The sequence below is a fragment of the Typopeltis vanoorti genome, chromosome 14 (assembly GCF_054136105.1).
Source record: "Typopeltis vanoorti isolate ZY-2024b chromosome 14, IOZ_Tvanoo_1.0, whole genome shotgun sequence".
NCBI lineage: Eukaryota > Metazoa > Arthropoda > Arachnida > Uropygi > Thelyphonidae > Typopeltis > Typopeltis vanoorti.
This window is the reverse complement of record NC_143562.1, coordinates 78,587,226-78,610,258: the sequence shown is the minus strand read 5'-3', so window position 1 is coordinate 78,610,258 and position 23,033 is coordinate 78,587,226. Positions and strand designations below refer to the sequence as shown.

Genomic DNA, 23,033 nt, shown 5'->3' with positions numbered 1-23,033 from the left:
TTAAAGTAAATTTTCTCTAGTATTTCTGTCTTGAACCACAACTGCTTTTCCCTTAGCAGCTTTTTTTGTGATTAAAAAATACTTATTTCTCTTAAGAACAGCAATGCTTTAAGTTCTGGATCAGCCAGATTAGGTGATGAAGGATTATTATTATTATTGTTGTTATTTGACACCTCCAGGGAGTCCAAAGACTCATTGAGAGAGGGCACCTGCTCTACAACTCTGTCTCCACCACTCAAATCCACCAATGCCATCTACCACTACTACTAGTATTATGCAGACATATATTATGTAGTATTATTATGTAGACATACTGTATATCTATTGCAAGGAGAGAAAAAAATCCATGACTGAAACAGTTTTAGAAGTAATTGCAAAAATCAGGACCTTTGGATATAGCATTTATTGCTTCTTTAATTAAGGAGACATCCAGAAATATTAACAACTGTTGTCAAGGTTACTAACCCCCAGCATGTAATCTATCTTATCCAAAATTTAAAGACTAGCTGTCCTTAAAAGAAAAATGATAATTTTGTGATCACAAAAGCTGATGAGAGAAAAGCAATTATGGTTTGGGGGGCCTAGAGAACACTTATTTTAATGCTATATGACTACCCTACTGATTATCCAATTTTCAGTCAGTTAAATTGACTAAGCAAACTCACTCATGGCTGTACCATTTGAAATGAAGAAACCAAAGAGATCAGTCTCTCTCTACCAAAAGGGGACAATACAGAGGATAATGGGAATGATGTAGAGGGCACTGATTTGTAGAAGTAAGGATGTTATGTATAAAGCTTTAATTAGGCCACATGGATTACTGTGTGCAGATTTGATCACCTGGGTTTCAAAAAGATGATGTATTGGAAAAGGTTCAGAGAGACAATTGACTACGGTGGTCTCTGGAATGTTGAGTATGAACACAGATTGACAAAATGCAATTTGCAGAAACTGGTGGATAGGAGGAGAGGGGATATGATTGAGACATATAAGCTGTTATTTATTTTATTTAGCATATGATGTACAGGTCTCAGAATAAAACATACAATTACATAAAACAGCATAAAAACAATTGTAAAAATCATATCAAAAGGGATATACTAGGTTGAAATGATTAATCATCAAAATTAAGAATCAGGAGTCAGAGCTTAATCCTTAAATCCCAGATCCACTCCAGGGATTCTGGGGGTCAGTTTAAAAAAGTCCTCTTTAGAACCTGAGAATGAGTAGATAGGGCACTCAAGCACAATGTGATTGATAGTCTGGATCCCTCTTCCGCATTCACAGTTTGGAGTATCGGACCATTTCCATTTATGCAAGAGATGCTTACATGTCCTGTTCTGATCTGATTTAAAGTGGTCCATACATGTCTAGGGAGATTGAAACCCTCCAGACGAGATGTCGGATTCAAGATGGGTATTTGAAGATTGGAGGTATGTTGAAACCAATACGCTCCCAATGACTCGAAGTTCTGGTCGTTTATTTGTATTGCACTCCTCCAGGCAGGGTGCCTGGATTTCAGTCTTTGTGAAGTATGGAAGGAAATGTCTTGGTGGATAGGCAAGGAACTGTTTCCAATTATTTTTGTCCATAGTTTGCTTAAGGCTTGGGTCCTGCGGAGTGAGGGAGGGGCTATATTACTGAGAGTTGGGAGCCAGTAGCCAGGAGTAGATCTTAAAGCTCCAGAGATTATCCTCATAGTTTGATTCAGCTGGACATCGACCAAAGAAGCGTGTGCACTGTTCAGCCACACAGAAGCACAATACTCTGCTGTGGAATAGACCAAAGACAGTGCGATAGTATGCAGTGTGTTGGCATCAGCACCCCAAGAAGTACCAGCAAGTTTATGAATTATATTACTACGAGTTTTTAATTTCCCAGCAATATTTTCTAGATGATATTTAAATGTCAAACTTCTGTCTAGGGTAACTCCTAGGTATTTTGGATGATTGTTAAATTTCACCTGTTTATTTCTGAAGTAAACTTTTGGAATATAGTTGGCCTGGATATTACTTAAATGAAAAGATGCTACTTCAGTTTTGTTCAGGTTAGGTTGTAATCGCCATCGTCTAAAGTATTTATCAAGTACAGCCAGATCTTCAGTTAAGGTGTTCTCAGCTTTTTGGAATGTTGAGTTGCATTGGCAATATCGTCATCATACATGAATCTCCTTGATGCTGTCTCTGGGATATCACTAATATATAAGTTAAAGAGCAATGGGGCAAGAACTGACCTCTGAGGTAGGCCATTTTTAATCTTAAAGAATTTACTTTGGGATTCGTTGAGAGATACTTGTATCCATCTGTCTGCTAGTATTTGATTAATTAGGTTGGCTAGTTTTGGTGATGGGATAGTTTCTAGGAATTTTAAGATAAGACCCTCTCTCCATACTGTGTCATAGGCAGCAGAGAGGTCCACGAATACCGCTATTGTTTTCAATTGTTTTTCATAACCGTTCTCTATAAAGGTTGTCAAGGCCAGTACTTGATCGTAACAACTTCTGTCAGGTTTGAAGCCAGCCTGTTCCTGTGGAATTCTATTATGTATACTTGAAGAAATTCTGTTGTATAGCATTCTTTCGAGAAGTTTCAGGCAGATACTTAACAAGGCAATAGGATGGTAGTTGGAAGCAATTGTAGGGTCTTTGCCAGGTTTTAAGACATATTAAGCTGTTAAGAGGTTATTACCAGATTAATGCCAGGGAGGTTTTGGTTTTGCATAGAATGGGTGAAGATAGGAAGAGAACAAGAGGTCCTTCCTAGAATCTGTATAAGGAGTGTGAGAGCAAGGGGATGAGGAGCAGGAATTTTGCAGGGAGAGTGGTGAGTGCTTGGAATACGTTGCCTGTGAGTATGGTGAGCACAGAGACAGTGAACATATTTAAAGCACTGTATGATAAACTGTATTTCCCAAGATAAGTCTGACTCCATGGAGGTTTGTTATAATAATAATAAAAAAAGTAGCTGTTCCATTACACGTTGACTGTGTAGGATTACCTTCTTACAAAGTCATATGTTTCTCTAATTTACTGACATTATTCTTCAAAAGCAGTCTCCATTTTAAAGAAAAACATCTTGAAGCTTGCTTCATCTTACTCCAAATGACTTCTTAATCAGGCTTTATACCATGTCTGTCTTCATGAATGCTCTGTTAGATGAAACTATAATTAGTGGGTAACTTTCCACTTTTTTTTGTTATCCACTTGATCTAATTTGTGTTTCAGTGCATATCTTACTTTATGGAATTGTTTGAACAGCAAGCACTCTGTAATCCATCCATCCTAGATCTTTGGTAGTATGGGAGAGATATATGGATATCTTTCTGGCATAGCAAGTTCCCTGTCTGAACTTTCAAGACTTTTGCACAAAGACCAGTAGCATTACTTATGAAATAGAAAAGGATGAATGGCTTCCTTCCTAAACTATGCTTCATCACCCAAATAGGAATAGGCAGTGCCGGCTCTAGGGATTCTGGTGCCCAAATGCAATTTTACGTTGAGCACCCCTTACTTTTTTTTTAATGTACTTAAAATTTAAAGATTATAAAATCAAAACACATATTTTTTATGAAAAAGGGTGTACTTTGAAAAATACATACATTAACCTCCCAACTGGCCAGGATGTCCAGATATATATACAGGGTGTTCGGGATAAATTTGACATATTTATAATTAATTATATTTTTCCGTAAGTTACATGTATTAACACACACTTCTCTTCATTTAAAAGTTTGGACCCTTCTTCATTCATATACAAGATGTCAGAAAGGATGGATAGCTGGAACCCACCTGAATCATGGAAGAGAATAACTTGTATCATGATGATTCGTGCCCGCCATCAAAATAAGGATATTACGACTGCTGTCCAATGCTCCCTGAATACAGTAAAAACAATCAGGCATGAACTAGAGACTTGCAATGGTGACTACGAGGATGTAGCAAGAAGAAAGATCCCTAGCAGACGATCTGATTGCGTTCGTACAGCAGAATTCCTCGCAAATCTGCAGGAACAGGTGTTGAAGAACCCTGGCATTGGAATTCGGGCTTTGTTCGTGGAGTTGCTAACTGTAGTCAAGCCCTGGATAACAAGGGTAGCCAATGGTAGGCCGTATGTATGGCAGCAGGATTCGGCCCCTTGCCACACCTCTGGGAAAAGTCAAAAATGGTTGTCTGAAAATTTCTACGACTTCACCAGTCCAAATGTTTGGCCTCCAAACTCCCCAGACCTTAACCCCATGGATTATTTTGTATGGGGCGCAGTTGAAAAAGACACCAATCGCACTTCCAGTAATACAAAAGCCCAGTTAATGGATAAAATTAAAACAGTTTTTGCGGCCCTTCCCAGGGAGACTGTAGCATCAGCTTGTTCGAGGTTCCGAAGCAGAATTGAAGCTGTGATCGATGCTAATGGTGGTTATTTTGAGTAAATCTTGTTGATAGTATTGTAATTAACTCTGCCTGTAATGTTTTTTTGTCAATTCATTAAATTTAATAGATACAAAGAAGATTTTCTTTTTCCTTACGAAACTGTCAAATTTATCCCGAACACCCTGTATATATACATGTCCGGCAAAATCTGGATGTGATGTGTGCTCTCTGTTGAAAGAACACAGATAAGAAGTGCAATTTGGCCATCATGTCCATTTGAATGTGTGATAATCCTTCACTCTGAAGAGAACACTTAACCAGATTATCTTGTAATCAGAGCTGCATCTCAGTTGCCTATAACAAAAAAAAAATGCAGTTCCTTGTTCTATGCTGGGTAACTGGACTTGTATAGTTATATTGGATAGACTAAAAATATAGAAATTATTTATTTTCTTCTTTTATTTTACAAGTTTTAATGCCAGGACAAAATAAGAGATCCTTGCATACTTTATTCAGTTGAATATTGCTTTACCTTGGAAAACCAAGATCATTTTAAATTTTTTTGTGCTAATTTATCTAGTCGAGATAATTAAATTCAAGATAATTATTTAAAATATATAAAAAAAAAATACAGATTGTCGATGTTCCAGATTATTTTTATTTTTGTTCAAAATCAAATTTCATAGAACACTAAGGACGCGCTTTGACGACTTTGCTTCATAGATAATAATATAAAAATCTTTCATCATATCAAATGTGAAGTGTACATAATGTGAAAAGTATAAAATACGAAATTAGAAGATAGTAGATATTTATAATTCAGTTACTACGAGCAGTTGTGGCAGCGGGAGGGGAGAGGCTTAGAATACTACAAAACAAACTTTTAATCATTTCCGTATAGGACATGTCTCAAATAATTTCTTCATATACATATTTATGTTGCTTTCACTCACGAAAGATTATTTTACAATGGTAAAGAAAGCATTATTATTATTGAAATAAGCACTACAAATAAACAATAATAATAACAATTTGTTCAGTTTTTCAACTGTGAGTTCATTTGAAATACTACTGAATATATTTTTGCGATATTTTAAAATTTTAATAATTTAACGAAATTCTAGGTAACACAGGTTCACTCTTCTAAGTCAAGAGGTCATAAATGCTACAAATCTGCTATAGTTAGTCATTCTCATTATTTCCGATGTTCAGTTGACAAAAATAGCAAGAAAATAATCATGTGCACTTTTTTTTCAAAAAACACAAAGAAAGTACATTATGAAGCATATTTCATTCTGGAATCTCCACCAATGAAAAAGAAAATACTATGTATTTTCTTCTTATTATCATCATCTGGCATTTTCTTTTAGTACAAAGAAGAAATCATCACCGCATATTTGGAAAAGACATTTACTGCTAGTTTAAATAGGTGGAAAAATAGCTATACTTTGAAGTAGCTATACTTTTACTACAATTTTACAGTAAAATGTACGAGTGGGTTTTAAATCCCCAAATGATTTTCATTTGTAACAATTGTCTTGTGAACGATTTGGAAAATAAATAATTTCAAACATCAGCAGAATGAATAGGTGGATCCTTCCCCCCCCCCCCCCCTTGTGCAACACATGCACCTATTTTTTAACTCAAATATTTCTTTCTTTCTTTCTTAAATAACTGCATCAAATTTTATGCTACTGGTTGAGGCTCTTTGGTGTGACTTCTAAAGAAGTGGTATTTCTTTCTCAATAGTATTAAGAATAATCTAAGCTTTTAACCTTTACCTCCAGCTGAGAAGATTGTGTAGTATTTTTAAGACAAAAGTTATTTCCAGCAGGAGTAAAAGTCCTCATATTTGGACATTTATAAGGGGAAAAAAAAACTAACACTGCTGAACTTTCTTTTTTGTTGCATACATGTAAACGGTTTTTATGTGGTAAAAATATAGAATAGAATTTCTAAAACTTAGAATAATGTCAACAGACAGTTGAACAAATGATTGTAGATTAAAAAAAAAAAGTTATGAATTAAAAGTATCTCCTTCAGTTCTTTTATCAAATAGTAAAATGAACTAATATATATTGAATACTGTCTGTGAAAATCTTCAAACCAGTAGAAAATTAGATAGTGTAGTTATTTATAATTCAGCTCCAGGAGTTCCATTCTGAAATAAAAAAATCTATTGAACAAAAAATTTGGTAAGATATAAATACTTAAAGAAATGCATAAATTTTTCTTTGATTTATAAAAATTAAATTTTGAATCTACTTACCTCGGTGTGAATTAACTACACATTCAATGTGTTTAGAAATTGAGGATTTACAATGCCCAAATTTCACTTCATAATACAGGTTAAGATGGGTACACGTGCATGCCTCCCATCCTAACTGGCAAATGTGCTCTGCATGTAAAACAAAAAGAAGTCCATAGTGTAAGGGCACCCCCTGAAATGCGATGCCCTGGATGAGTGCCCGGCTCGTCTAATGGCAGCTCTATACTATGCATAACAAAAAACAACTTTCGGTTTTTGGTGTTATTAAAAGTCGCAGTATTTATTACAATATATTTAGTGCATATCCACATTTAATAAACGCTATTATTAAAATGTTTTTATTTTTTCTACTCACTTCAGCACCCCTTGAAGAAGGCGGCCTGAATGCAATGCATCATCTGCTTACCGTGTTGAGCCGGCACTGGGAATAGGAATCTTTTGAAAGGGAAACCCATACCTGATTTTAATTTCATGATTAATCATACCACCATTATATTCATAAAATTGGTCACTGTTAACGCTCTTATTCATCAAGCTCACTGCTATTAACACAAACAGATTTTAACAAAACCACTTTCTTTTAAATGAGGTCATTAACAATTATGGTGTTTCTCCTCACCAGTCTCCCAAGAAGTTGTCAGCTATATTGCATGTTTTTTTTTTTTTTTTTTTTTTGGGAGGGGGGAGGGACAGGATGGTGTTAGAGGGCGCCAAAAATAGGACTTTAGATCTTTTGTAATTACTGTATATTGTTTCACTCACTCACTGTCGCATATACAAGTGTGTTGTGCTCTGATGATGCTGAGTTGAAAATCAGCGAAATATAAGTGTTAATAAAACATCTTTGTGATAAAAGTGTGTGTGGTGTTGTTAATACCGTGAAAAATAAGTCATGAATAACCATCAACACCTAAGCTTATCTGTTAGATTCTTATTTGCATACTAGGTTATTGTGTAAAAAATAAATGAATATTGCAATTTTCTAAATGTGTCACATTGATGTCACTCATCACTGCTAATAAAGGTGCTGTTACCAGCACCTTTATTACACTTGTGGCTTGTATGTAGCTGCGGCAACATACAAGTGAGGTTATGCTATGTAGATGATGTGTTTGCCATCTGGCCCCATGGACAACACACTTTGGATGCTTTTGTCACCTACCTAAATTCACTTCACAGTAGAAAAAGAATCAAATAACTGTTTACCATTTCTTGACACATTAGTCACCTGCCTTTCAGATGGATCACTATCTTTTTCTATGTACAGAAAGCCCACACACACACAGGAAGATACCTACATAAACAATCACATCATCAACAGTACAGCATTTTAAAAACACTTACACACAGAGCCAGAGCCTTTTGTTCTAACGATACAGCTCTGACCACTGAACTCCAATACCTGTGCCATACGTTCTTAGCCAACGGTTACAATCCCTACAAAATAGATAAAATACTACATAGCCCATTACTCTGCCCTCCCCTAATGCACAATAATACAACATGACCATTTCTATTCCTTTATCAGAGGTACATCGGAAAAGATAGCCAAAGTATTGTTGAAACATGGCCTTCGCACCACTTTCAAACCTCATGTCAAGCTGGCAACTCTGATCCACTCGCCTAAGGATAAACTTCACTCTTTAGCACACCCAGGAGTGTATGAAGTTCCTTGCGACTTGGCCTATTATGTGCAAACAGGAAGATCAGTGAACATCCGTCTGGAAGAACATGAAAGATACGTTCGGTACTATTATTATGGCAAGTTGCGACTGGCAGACCACGCTTTGGACACTCCTTCACACAGGATAGATGGAGGAAAATGAATATGCTATTTAGGAGCGTTAGAAATCTGAAAGATTATTTTTTTGAGTCAGCAATGGCTTTGAAGAATTCTCCCAACCTTAACAAATATGGTTGCATTAATTTGTCAAAAATTTGGGAGACAGTTTTCCTAAGAAAAACTCCTGGATAGTTGCTGTTTTTTTTTTCTCTCTCTCATTAGAGATCGCCAAAAATAGGACTTTAGATCTTTTGTCTTTTGCAATTACTGTATATTGTTTCACTCACTCACTGTCGCGTATACAAGTGTGTTGTGCTCTGATGATGCTGAGTTGAAAATCAGCGAAATATAAGCGTTAATAAAACATCTTTGTGATAAGTGTGTGGTGTTGTTAATATACTGTGAAAAATAAGTCATGAATGCAAATAAGATTTGGTGTTTAGTGAAATTTATCGTGTACATTTACTTATTTTTTTATATACTTGTACAATAAATTTATAATTAAACTTAATTTGCTGTTCTTATTCCAGAAATATAAGTTTTTTTAATATCAATTTTTTAGTTTTATTTTCATGCCCTTTTAATGTTAAATTTTTCCTGCTAGCAAAGAATGAATACTGGCACTTATTGTTTTAGGGGAAAAAAAAGCAATGCTTGAATCAGTTAGTCTCAGAGTGACTTTTCACTCGAGAGTAAAAGTTCATTAGAACTGCAAAAAGAATACATTTCTTGCATTTGTGAATTATACTTGGTATTCATTTTAGTGAAATCTTGGTTATATTGGATTCCACAAATGGAACAATTTGGACTTGCTGAACCTGCCATCTCCTCCAAATTAGGATTCTGTGGAAAAAGGTTAAGTCCCATATAAAAGCCATTTTCTTATGCACTGGTGTCCAGAAGCTAAGGACAAACTATGTTTTTACCTGTATATGAAAAAAATTTATGACTGCAGCCAAATGTGCACATAAATTTGTTGCCAGTATACTAATAAATTATATTACACAAAAAATATGTTAAATTTGGCAAAAGTTACAAATTTCCTAAGGATGTAGTTAAGGAATTAATGTACAGTGCTTACAGGAAACTATGCGGAGAGAATTTCAGTATGGAATGTGTCCACCCCGAACTGTGATGCAGCTCTCACAACGTCTTACCATACTTAGCACCAAGTGATTCAAGAGTTCTTGAGGCAAACTGGTCCACTCCTCTTTCAGAGCAAGGATAAGGCCTTGTTTGTTTGTTTTCTGAAGAGAATTTCAAGTAGCAATGCATCTTTCTATTGCGTCCCAAATGTGTTCTTTGGGGTTGAAATCTAGGGAGCGTGCTGGCCACTCGATTTAATTAACCTCTTGGTCTCCAGAAATATCTCCCCTCATGTATGATGTGATATAGCACTGTCATCCACAAAAATGAATTCTTTGCCTACAGCACCACATATCAATTAAACATGACATTGAAGAACTTCATTGCACTATTGTTCACTAGCATTTGTAGCTCAGTGCATCCATTAATCATAATTCCTCCCCACACCATGACCCAGTACTTTCATATCCCTTTCAAGAACATTCTTGCAATGAAAAGCAGTACCATTTTCATGTCAGATCAAGTATCATCTAGAATCAGAGGAAAACTAAAACGACTCATCTGTAAAGAGTACATTAGCCCATTGGTATCTTGTCCAATTTTTATGCATACAGTACCATTGAAAACATGCTCTGCAATGAGCTGTGGATGAAGGGATGCAGACTACAAGCCTTTGAATGTATAGGCCTACTTGTCGTGGAAGTCTTGCCACAGTTTGTTGAGATATCCGCATACCTGTGCTTGAATGGAGCTAACCTGCCATGGTGTGTCGATTACATTTTACTGTTGTAACCAAAAATCTGTCTTCATGCTCCATGGTAGAGTGAGAGCTACCGCTTAGCGAACTCTTGGAACACATTACATTGGTTTGAAACACTGTCCAGAGCCTGGATACGCTATGTGAGATTCCAAACTCTCTGGCAATATCAGTAATTCTGCAGCCTTCTTCAAGCTTTCCAATAATTCTTCCCCACATGAAATCATCTAGGTGATGTCTTTGAGACATTACAAGACATCCAAGTTTTTAACTTTATGCCTTCACGAAAAGAGCTTCCTTCAAACACAATTTGTTGAGTGCTACCATATGACCCCTTTGCACACAATTTAAAAATATGAATTTGTACTTGCTTTCTACTTGAAATCGTCAGTTATACAAATTGCCACAAGCTGATTCACCTGAATTTGCAGTTGTAATCTTCAGAAACAGTATTCATCCTTGGGTTTTGGACACCAGCATAGAATGGCTGAATCTCTCTAACTTTAATCTGAACAGATCTGATGGGCTTAAGTTATCCCCTTTTTTGGAAATTGTTCCTCACATAGGCCTCTCTCTATTTATTATTTTTTAATAATACATAAAATGTTGTTGGGACTTGAGAGCAGTTTTGACTATGCTACCTACTCCATTTACAAGTGGTCTCACATTCTCATTGTTCAGTTTTGATTTCACACTAAACACTTGATACATGTGTTTTTAGTAGAATTAATTTAATCAAAAAAATTAATTCTACTTATATGTCTACCTATGTTTCAATTAGTTGATAGTTTCGTTACCCATTATGAGAACATTACCCTACTTAATGAAAGCAGGGCTTGAAAATGTATCATGTTTAGTCTGAATTACTTAACCCTTAATAGTAGTAAGTGTTCAACCTTTTATGGTTGAGATTTACAGATACATAGGACTTAAGAAAATAGTGCTCATCTATGACAACTGAAAATTTTTAGCTAAAAAAAATAGTACAAGGTTGTGATGAAGATTTTATGGTGCTTTGTCATATGTAATATTTTTGTATTGTATTTTTAACTCATCACATTTCATTTTAACTTGAGAAAGTGCTCAGGCATACTGCAAAGTAACCAGCTAATCATGACACAGTTACCTAAAACAGATGCACAGAAGAAAGCATTAACCAGCTTATTTCATGACCATTGATGGAATGTGCAAAATTGGAACTATTAAAAGTGAATGTGAAAACTTGGAAATATGATATATATTGCAGATCCCTCCTCAGTGATATAATTTCTTTATTTTCATTCTGAAAACATAATCCTAAGTGTGTTTCGATGTTTTTTGTTCTCTTTTCCAAGTTGCTGCCACATTACAAGAAATCGATGATAAGTGAGAAAAGACGTATTTTCTCATACAAGATCATAAGCAGTTACTTGCTTATATAATCTTTCATTCTAAAAACATAATCCTAAGTGGGTTTCGATGGGTTTTTTTTCCTCAGTTGCTGCCACATTACAAGAAATCATTGATAAGTGAAAAAAGATATATATTTTCTCAATACAAGATCATAAGCAGTTATGATCTTGTATCAATAATAAAATGAATTTTCTTCATATTTCGCAGACTATTAAACAAACTAATATGAAGAGTTAGTATCTCTGCCTTGACACTAGTAATTTCACAGGTAATTATCAGTGCTAAAAATTATAGCATTAACAAAAACTTATAAATTGAGCAGGTCTGAGGCTGACCTGGCAATCCTGGTGAGCTAGCAGAAAATTTTTCAAGCCCTGTAAATATATATTATAGAACCTGCTAAATACTGAAATTTTAATATCTTTATGTAATGCAGATTAAGAAAGCAAAGCATTCACATATCTATCATGTTTTTAACAAATGAGAATAAATATACTGGAGTTTTTAAAAATACCTGTCACAAAGAATGAAATAAGGCATACACAAATATATTTAATGCTAATAACCAAGTACAGATATTATGGTCTGGAAATAACAGACCATTCCTAGTGAAATAGATTGAAAAGGTAAAACATCCAACCAAGGCATAGACCACATGTCAAAGATGATGACACTGACACATTAAGACAGAATTAATGATATAATTTTTTAAAATTTCATTTGCAGAGGATCAAAATCTCTCAAACTTTTCGGTTAAAGATATAGGGGACCACAACTGTTCAAATTTTAACTTATGTTCAAGTTATATATAATGTGATGATTTAATTAAAACACTTGCCAGAAACAGATATTGTAATTTTTGATCTCAATTAGAATTTGAAATATTAACTTTTAAATTTGATTATGTTTATAATTGAAGATATGTAAACATGTTTTGGTCAAAGCTTGTAAGTTTCTCATTGTTCAATAAAAAAAATGCCTTGCATGTTACTGTTAGTCTCAGCTCATTGCTCTCGCTACAAGATCAAAATGGAAGTATGGCACACTTTCAGAAATGAGTGTTCTTATTCATATATATCCTATTCTAATTTACGCTCGCACGTAGACCTATACATTTTACCATTTAAGCGTTCAAAACCAAAATAGGTTGGTTACTCCTTATTCCTAGAGTTTCCTATGTCTGTAAAGGCGTGTGTTCACAAGGCCATTCTAGGGGACAAAAAAAAAAAAAAAAAAAAAAAAAACAAGTTTCCAGGTGGAAACACCCCTACCTCCGTATGAGATTGACTAACCTATAGTCAAAAGAGACCAGATAAAGGTTCCTCATGTCACTGATGATAATTGAATCCAGGTCCTTCCAATCAAAGGGCTTCGTCTACTGACTGAGCTATAGAGGCTCTCATATGTATATGTGAATAAGAACGCTACATTACAGCTGCAGGAATGAAGACGTGGTGGTGGTAGTAGTTTCTAATGGTTATTCATTTTTTTAAGAGTCCATGTAGAAAGAAAAAAATATATATAGTTGTGATTTTTAAAGGATGAAGAAAAGAAAGAGATCATTTATTTTATTTATTTTTATTATCACATGGCATTATTACACCAGATCATAGAGGTCAAGTTCATGTATTTTATACAGCACCTTTTCTGGGTTGTTATAGGGTTCACATTTTGAAATATTCATACAGTTTAGCAAATGCATTGGTGATGCTTCCTCGATGTTACAGATTTTGCAGGTGGGGAAGACTTTTATGCCATTGCTAAACTTGATTGGTATTGAGGCGAGAGATCATGGTAGTGGCACTGCGATTAAACTTGGAGTTGATGGTAGCTCCTGGATTTTCTGCTGAGTACCAGTGGTGAGTCATGTCCTGAAAATTGTTCTTTTTATGTTTTCTTTTTGGGTGGTTTTAAAAAGATCGAAATCTGTGGTATCACTTGATGTTGCGGCCATCTTTGCTACTTCATCTGCAGTTTTGTTTCCCTTTAATCCCACATGGGATGGGATCCATTGGAAGATTATTTCTGAATCCTTATGTAGTTTATGTTTTTTGCTATGTCTCTAAATATTTCTTGATGGCTAGTGTAGCAGTTCTTAATAGCTTGAAGGGCTGCTAAGGAATCTATGAAAAATATAAACTCCTTTGGGTTTTGTTTGTCCAAATATTGCAGTGCTGTGTTAATGGCTATTAATTCTGCATGGTATGAGTTGCATCCAATACTGTTAGTTATTTTTAGTTCTATATTATGAGAGCCATAGATGAGTACGCCACTCCCAGAATTGCCATTCTGGGAGTGCCACTGGGACTCCCAGAATCTGTCAGAAAAATGCATCGATTTTTATAAGTTGATTTTAGATTTTTGGAGCCATCTGTGTAGATCTTTATTGAGTCAGGTCCATATTCCATTATTTTTGAAAGGGCTAATGATATCTCAAGATTTAAGGGTTTTCTAGGTTTTTTTTCTCATGTTTCCCTATTTCAGAGTTGATAACTATATTTTTCCTGTCTTGATTTGGAGGAAATGCTGGCAAGTCGGCTATTTTATTTGGACAATCCAAGGGAATTTTATTTTCTATGATTTCATGCATTGTTGATTTTTTCTTTATTCTGTTTGTTGGTTTCCAATTTTTAAAAAGTTCACTTGTTCTATGATATGCAAGGTTGGCTCGTTTTTCTACAAATTTGGTTAGATTTTCTTGCCATCTAATTTTTAAAGGAACAAGGTTGGATTCGAATTCTGCTATTTTTCCAGGAGTTGTATTCCTTAGTCCACATATGATTTTTTCTGAATTTTTATAAGCTTGTCTAAACTGGTTTAATGTTTGCATCCAGATAGGCGAAGCATATTCCATTATGGGACGGATAATAGAGGTATATGTGACTTTTAAGGTTTTAGCATCAGCTCCCCACTTTTTACTTGAGATACTTTTCATGATATATAGTCTTCTTTGTGCTCTGACTGCAACATTGTTGATATGTTTATTGAAGCTTAGCGATGGATCCAGAGTAACTCCAAGGTATTTGGGGTTTTCATTAAATGTAATTAGTTGACTGTTTAGCTTAATCTTTGGTCTCCACTTTCTGAGGTGGTTATTAATAGTAAAAACAGATTTCTGATTTAGAGATCATTTTAGATTATGACAATAAAAACTAGTAACTGAAATTGCAAGTATTTCTTGATTCTTTAAAAGGAATGCCTGAGCATTGGATTCAAGGTTGGACTTTGCTTTCTTGAAAATGAAAATAAATCTGTAGGTTCTGTGTAAGATATCCACCATTGAACTTGCAATTAGAAAACTTGATCAATAATCAAAGCATGTAGTCACTCTTAGTTCAGGCATGAAAACTTGCACTGTTTGTCCTCAATGCATTTATTACCAAGAATGAAAGCTGTTCCTTTCTGAGCTACATAAAGATTTTAGTTCTAAAGGGAAGAGAAAGGTTTCTGTCAATTTTTTATTGCAAGTATGATGTGATCTAAGTAACTAATTTGGACAAGCTCATTAAAGCAGCTTTCTTTCTTTCTTTTTTTTTTTTTAGTTAAGCAGCTAAAAGAAATTTGATCGGCATCAATCAAATATCTCCCCCCCCCCCACATCCACACTGCTGAAGTGAATCCTTATATAATATAATACAAGCTTCTTTTAATTATATAAAAACTGACATTATCAACAAGTATGTAGGATTTATGGGAGGGAATGATATTTCAAAATAATGCATTTTGAATTTACTGAGCTATTTTTCTTGTGCGGACTCAATTCTGTTTATTGTGAGAGGTAAGATTTTTGAAATGAGAGAGGACCGAGAATAGTCATGTTTTCAGACAAAAATATTTGCAGCTTAAGATAGTTATCATCAAATATAATTTTGGACTAGTCTTTGTATTTTGAATGATGCATGCTTTAATTATTAAATACAGATTATGAGGACAAAATACTGAAATGGGCGATGCCTGACTATGCTTGCATGCTTTATGTAATTTCTTCTGAATGTTTCTATATGACTGAGATAAGAAAATGTTAAAAATATATTTCTAAAACTGCTTTATTTTGATATTACACATTAAATCATTTCAGATGTTACTAGATTCATTGCTTGAGAGGTATAAAAATTATTCTATATCCTTTTTAATAATATAGCAGATTTCGTTTAAAATAATTTTTGCTATCTTCAGAATGCTAGCATGTAAAGTATATTGTAATATCAAGGATCCAAAGCCTTTATATAAACCCGATGCACCTTCCTCTTCCACAATGGTGTGAAAACAATCTATAGGACCCAGGTATGTTGTGGTGATTGGTGTTACAGCAGTCCCATAGTCCAAATTATCTATAATAGTCCTCGTACCTTGAAGGTATAGCCTGAAAAGAAAACTACATTTCAAGAGAAAAAAAAAAAAATCATTCTTCTATTCTACATGAATTTTAAACAAATTACATAATAACCATAACCAGTAATTAACTTTAATGAAAGTACACTTTCATTAATATTAATTACTGTAGTTATCTTGTAATTGGTTGTTTATAGTTATGCCATAGGTACCTTTAAAGATTAGATCTACATGAATTTTGCTTTCTAATAAAGATATAAAAAAATAAATATAAATATCCTTACACATATCCAGTGTATAGCTTGGAGATCATGACTAGCTGTGCATGAGTATATCCGAATGATATTCTGCACTGCTGTTTATACCATCAGTTTGGTTTAAGATATTTGATAGTAAATTGTATCTGAGAGATACTGCAAACTTCGATGTCAGTATCGTATTCTTTTAGTGTTTTTTTGTATATTTACCATTGAAAATGGCTGGAAAAATATATCGATTGGATAATCCCTCAGATGTTGAAGAGACTCAGCGAATGTTACTCAAGTCCGATGATGAGAATGATAGAGTCGAATGCGAAGATGATGATTATGTGAAAGTTTGTTCAGAAGATTTGGATACTGAACAAGATATTTCTAGTGAAGAAGAATTAGACACGAATGAAGAGTATTTTCTTGGAAAGGATAAAGAATCAAAATGGAGGCAAAATCCAATAAGAAGACAGCCGTAGAATATTTTGTGTCAACTTCCGTTAGTTCAACCAAACTCAAAAAATGCCAAGACAAAACTTGAAACTGCTTTATCACAGATGATATTTTAGATCTAATCTTATTATATACAAATGAATACATTGATTCTATTTCAAACCAGTGTTCAAGAGAAAGAGATGCTAAACGAATAGACAAAACAGAATTGAAAGCATTTTTATATACAAATGAATACATTGATTCTATTTCAAACCAGTGTTCAAGAGAAAGAGATGCTAAATGAATAGACAAAACAGAATTGAAAGCATTTTTATATACAAATGAATACATTGATTCTATTTCAAACCAGTGTTCAAGAGAAAGAGATGCTAAACGAATAGACAAAACAGAATTGAAAGCATTTTTAGGCCTCATATCTAGCTGGTTTACATTGCAACAATCAATGAAGAACAATAATGTGAAAATATGGTGCAGAATGTTTATTAGAATAACTCGCAACGCAGTTAGTGTCAGAAGAATAAAAAGGTGTTCAGAAATCTCTACAGATGTGCATAAGCCTTTACACCTGAAACTTCAATTTCAGACACAATTTGAAGGAAATTCTAACGACATAGATACAGTTCCCTCGACAAACAGAAAAAAGATGTTTTACGTGTGCTATGCATCCAAAATGAGTCGCTTATCAAAATATTTTTGCAAGTGTTGTAAAAAGTATTTATGCCTTGAGCATAGCAATATTGTTTGTGATGATTGTTATGGCTAGGGTTACCATATGTCAGCATTTATGAGGACATGTCTGCATTTTGACCAAGGAAAGAAATAGACTTACCATAGAATCTGTGAAAGGACTTGCTATAGTTAAATTTAATTACAGACATTTTACATGTAAAAATATTATTATTATTGTTCCGGGAAACTCCAAGGAGTCAACAGACTCATCGAGGGAGGCCCTAACATCATGTCTGGAACAACTATTCAACATTCACACAGTATCTATCATATCTTGCCTTGAACTCATTCACGGTCGTAGCACCCACAACAGACTCTAGAAGCTTATTCCACTCATTCACCACTCTCCAAGTAAAAAACCTAGCTCTAACACCCTTGTCAACCATGCTCTTGCCCAGCTTCCATGCATGGCCCCTGGTCCTCCCACCACCAGTCATATTTTCAAAAATATCTTCTGGATCAATCTTATAAAAACCCTTCAGTAATTTGAATGTCTCAATCATATCACCCCTCCTTCGCCTATCGTCCAATTTCTGCAACCCACAAATCCTCAACCTATTCTCATAAGGTTCATTCCACAGATCTGCTATCATCTTGGTCACTCGTCTCTGGACCCTCTCCACTTCCTCCCCATCACGAAGAAACCCTGGTGCCCATAACTGGGCACAGAAGTCCAGATGGGGTCTTCTTATCAAGGCTCGATACAGAGGCACAACAACTTGTTTGTCTCTGCATGTTAAAGTATTTTTCATAAGCCAAGTGATTTGGTGAGCTGTTTTAGTCACTTTTGCAATGTGCCCCCTAAACTTCAACTCCCTATCCACCAGCACTCCCAAATCCCTGGCCTCATCAATCTCCTGGAGTACGGTTCCACCAATGCGATATACTGCTGCTATTCTTTTCACCCCAAAGTGCATAACCTTACACTTTGCCACATTAAACTGACATCCATTTTTCCTAGCCCAGTCCTCCAAACTATCCAAATCATCCTGTAAAATTTTGACATCCTGTGCACTCACAATTGCTCTACCCAACTTTGCATCATCAGCAAACAAGTGAACACTTCCTCTCAAATCCTTTCCAATATCATTGATGAACAAATTGAAAAGCAGTGGTCCAAGAACAGAGCCCTGCGGCACTCCACTAGTCACAAGACGTCTTTTTGACTCCACTCCTGAATAAACCACTCTCTGGTATCTCTCTTTCAACCACCCTTCTATCCATCTTACCAACCCTATATCTATCCCCATCTGCTCCAGTTTACTGATTAGGGTTCCATGTGGTATCCTGTCAAAGGCCTTGGCAAGGTCTATATGTTCGACTATTTGTGTCGAAACAAAGAACTGCTAAAGAAAATTAGGTCTAGTGAAAAATATGCATGTGCTGCAACTATGCATAATCTCCATGCCCATCCATGGTGAGCAAACTGCTCATGGGTGTCAGCATTTTGGCATTTTAGAATATGGTAACCCTAGTTATGGCCATTTTATAAATCCAACTATTGAAGATTCTGATTACTTAATGTTAAATGCATTTGTTTAGTTTCGTTTTCTTTCATTATCCATGTTTGCATTATTTTGTAACAAAAATTTTTATTCTTTATATTTCTTTGTTCAATAATTTCTAGATTGTTACTGAAAATAAATAAACCATCATGTACTATATTTGCAGTGTTTTTTTTTTAAGTTTTATCGCATTTCAGCACATACTAGTAATGAATATATCTCTTGGATACATGCGGTCTAAGCTGCAATTTTTTCAACTGCAAACTCCGCAAGACATTTTACTTAGAGCATGAATAAAATTAGATATTGTGAACTACTAGGATCTAAAAGCCTGATGATGCAAAACCACAAAAGCCTCAAAGCAGTTGTTTTCTAGGTTTGAGGAAGGGCTAGTTTCAGAGATACTGGCCAACTCACTTTTAGTTGAAAAACACTTATATCCTAGATAGTTTTTAAACCAAAGAGCATGCTTCCCTTAATGTCAAATCTAAACAACTAATTTACAGACAGGAAATAGTTGATACCTGTGGAGTATATTTCAAATAAACAGCCATGAAATTATTTTTGTAATTACCGTTTAAATTTACTGCTAGAATAAATATTAATAATTTATGCTCTTTTTATCATGAAAAAAGTCAAAAACATCCATAATGTTACACATCCCCTATGACATTTCATCATTTTTATTGAATGTTATAAATAAAACACTCCATTTTAAAAATTAAATTTTTTTTATGCTCATTTAAGACAGTGTGTCTACAGACAATTTGATATCTTTAGTGTTCACTATTTAGTTCTGAACCAGATAAAATTGAATATCATACTGAAAATAAGAAAGTAAGTTTTAAAACGAATCACAGTTGAGCAGTTTACAAAGGTGAATTGTAGACTCAAATACACAAACATTATTCAAGAAAAAAATGAGTTCGAAAACAAAAAGCAAACCTGGAGATTCATTGGCAGACCTCTGAAGAAAACATAGGCTGAGCAAGAAAGTCTGTTTCTAGGTGTAGAAAAATCAGAAAACCCTGGTGGACTCAAACGTTAAAAAGCTAGTTTAGGAAAAGAAGAAAGTGTATCAAAAGTAAAGCAAAGTCTATAAAACTAGACTAGTTAAACAAAAAATATATGAAATCAAAGATTATCATTTTTGATTCCTTTTGCAATAACAACTGAAGATAGACATAAATAACTGAATCTATTCACATCATGAAGGTATTTTCTTGATCATAAATTAGTATAATAATAATATTTGGTTGCAGATCAAGTGTTGATGAATTTTATTATTAAATTGAACCAACTAGTTTCGCCACACTTTAACTGTTGGCATCTTCAGGGTACTTATAAGTTTAAACAATCTCACAATTATGCGTAACTGCAAAACTGACAAAATTAACTGTAAAAAAGACTAGAATAATTACAAATAGGATAGTATATCGAATGTGAGTGAAACACGTATCGCATGTACAAAGCTAGCTGTTGCTAAGGAACTTTCTGTAGTTTGTATTAAAGTTCATTTCTTCCATTTTTAAAGTTCTGATTAGGGTTTTCCATATCTCTGGGAGTATTAGGCCCTGATTTCTGTTAAGGTTGACAGTAGAATGGGCGACTGTGGCTGCTTCTTTGAAAATTCTTGAATGGTAATCTTTCTCTATGTAAGGAGAACAGCTTTTGTCCCACTCGATGACATGGTAAGTTGTAGAGAAATGAGACGATAGGCCAGAAATATCCTATCTGTTGTTTTTGACATAGCCAATGTGTTCCTTTTGCCTGATTTTGAGGCTTCTCGAAGTCTGTCTGATGTAACTAGAGCCACAAGCGCATGGTTGTCTTTTGGAGATCTTAGTAGTTTACGAATAGATTCTATTAGTTTAAATGTTACTCTTATTTTGTGTTGTTTGAGGAGGCTGGCGAGCTTGTTGGAGATGCTACTTACAAACAGAATTGCAATTTTTTATATATTGAATATCTTCTTGTTCTCTTTGTGGTGGTTCAGAGAAAAGGACTTTATTGACTAGTCTTCTTGGATAGCCGTTCAAATACAGATTGTTGGAAATAAATTTTAACTCATCTTGAAGGGGCTCGTTGTCCGTTGTCTTTTCTTTAACATGTGTACAATGCTGAGTGATGTGGTGATTTCTGTACACTGATAGTATAAATCTATCGGTGTACAGAAAACCGACCAATACAGGTCGCTACCTACATTTCAGCTCCTCTCACCACATCTCACATAAACTCAGCATTGTACACATGTTAAAGAAAAGTGATTCGCATCACAATGGACAATGAGACCTTTCAAGATGAGTTAAAATTTATTTCCAACAATCTGTATTTGAACGGCTATTCAAGAAGACTAGTCAATAAAGTCCTTTTCTCTGAACCACCACAAAGAGAACAAGAAGATATTCAATATATAAAAACGATTGCAATTCTGTTTGTAAGTGGCATCTCTCCAACAAGCTCGCCAGCCTCCTCAAACAACACAAAATAAGAATAACATTTAAACCAATAGAATCTATTCGTAAACCACTAAGATCTCCAAAAGACAACCATCCTTTCTATAAATATGCTAGAGTTTATAATATTCCATGCGCTTGTGCCTCTAGTTACATCGGACAGACTTCGAGAAGCCTCGAAATCAGGCAAAAGGAACACATTGGCTCTGTCAAAAACAACAGACAGGATATTTCTGGCCTATAGTCTCATTTCTCTACAACTAACCATGTCATCGAGTGGGACAAAAGCTGTTCTTTTTACATAGAGGAAGATTACCATTCAAGAATTTTCAAAGAAGCAGCCACAGTTGCCCGTTCTACTGTCAACCTTAACAGAAATCAAGGCCTAATACTCCCAGAGATATGGAAAACCCTAATCAGAACTTTAAAAATGGAAGAATGAACTTTAATACAAACTACAGAAAGTTCCTTAGCAACAGCTAGCTAACTTTGTACATGCGATACGTGTTTCACTCACGTTCGATATACTATCCTATTTGTAATTATTCTAGTCTTTTTTTACAGTTAATTTTGTCAGTTTTGCAGTTACGCATAATTGTGAGATTGTTTAAACTTATAAGTACCCTGAAGATGCCAACAGTTAAAGTGTGGCGAAACTAGTTGGTTCAGTTTAATAATAAAATTGATCAACACTTGATCTGCAACCAAATATTATTATTATAATAAATAACTGAAGTTGGGTTTTTTTTATTGGTCAGAATTTGATACAACTAGTGACTGGCTAGTTTTGGCATGTTAACTGGTGGCTTCTTCTGGGTTAGATGAATATACATATATCAGCTTAAAACAAACGAGCTTAAATTACGAATCATTACATAACTGAAAAATACTGAATTCACAATTTAACACCTGCAGAAGTTAGTATCCTAAAAAAAGATTTCAATTTTGAAGTCACTCCAGAGTACATACCTAAAATAAACATTATGTGTAATGTCGAGAAGGCACTTCACTTTTTACCTGAATCTATTGCGAATGATATTAAGTTAAAAACTGCGATTCTTCTCATCCTCCAAAACAAACAAACAAACAAAAAAAAAAACATTAGTCCCTTAGAAAAAAGAGCAGTGGCTAATATAAAAAAGAACAGAGATCATAATACTTAAGGCCAGTGGTGAGCTATAAGGGGCTCACCACTGGCCTTAAGTTAAATTTTTTTAACTTAAGTTAAAATTAAGTTAAATTTTTTTGTTAAATTTTTCTCAAAATTGCGAGCCCCTTGTTCTTCTTGTTTACTTTTTTATTTAAAAAAAAAAATTTTTTTTTTTTTTTGAAACATATTAAATGACAAACTCATATGGTAACCTAACAAAAATTAGTCTATTTGGCAGTGTATAAATTATTTGGAATTATTGTTTCAACTCCTCTATTACAAATGCACCCAAGTTTGAAAATAAAATAAGCGCATGCGCTATCTTTACCCTCTCTACTGTACAGTAAAACCAGTAGCCAATCAAATGTTTCATAAAACATTTGATTGACAAAAGATTTCATTCTTATTATATTTTGATAGTTAAAAATTGTTTCTTATGTAAGATAATTAACACAGTTGATTGTGTGCAAATATTTCATGTTTATATCATGAAATATTTATTTA

The 23,033-nt window shown here is 34.4% G+C and overlaps 2 protein-coding genes across 3 annotated transcripts in view; one reads left to right on the top strand and one right to left on the bottom strand.

The window, feature by feature from the left end:
* Window positions 1-23,033, top strand: part of Rlb1 (lysine-rich basic protein Rlb1) — a 183,939-nt gene that overhangs the window by 82,992 nt on the left and 77,914 nt on the right. The window lies entirely within an intron of this gene.
* Window positions 15,682-23,033, bottom strand: part of LOC150099694 (mitochondrial outer membrane protein SLC25A46-like) — a 153,887-nt gene continuing 146,535 nt past the window's right edge. Inside the window, exon 10 of the mRNA XM_090403379.1 lies at window positions 15,682-16,016. Coding sequence (XP_090259505.1) covers window positions 15,767-16,016 — 250 coding nt within the window. The 3' untranslated portion in view covers window positions 15,682-15,766. The remainder of the gene's footprint in view (window positions 16,017-23,033) is intronic.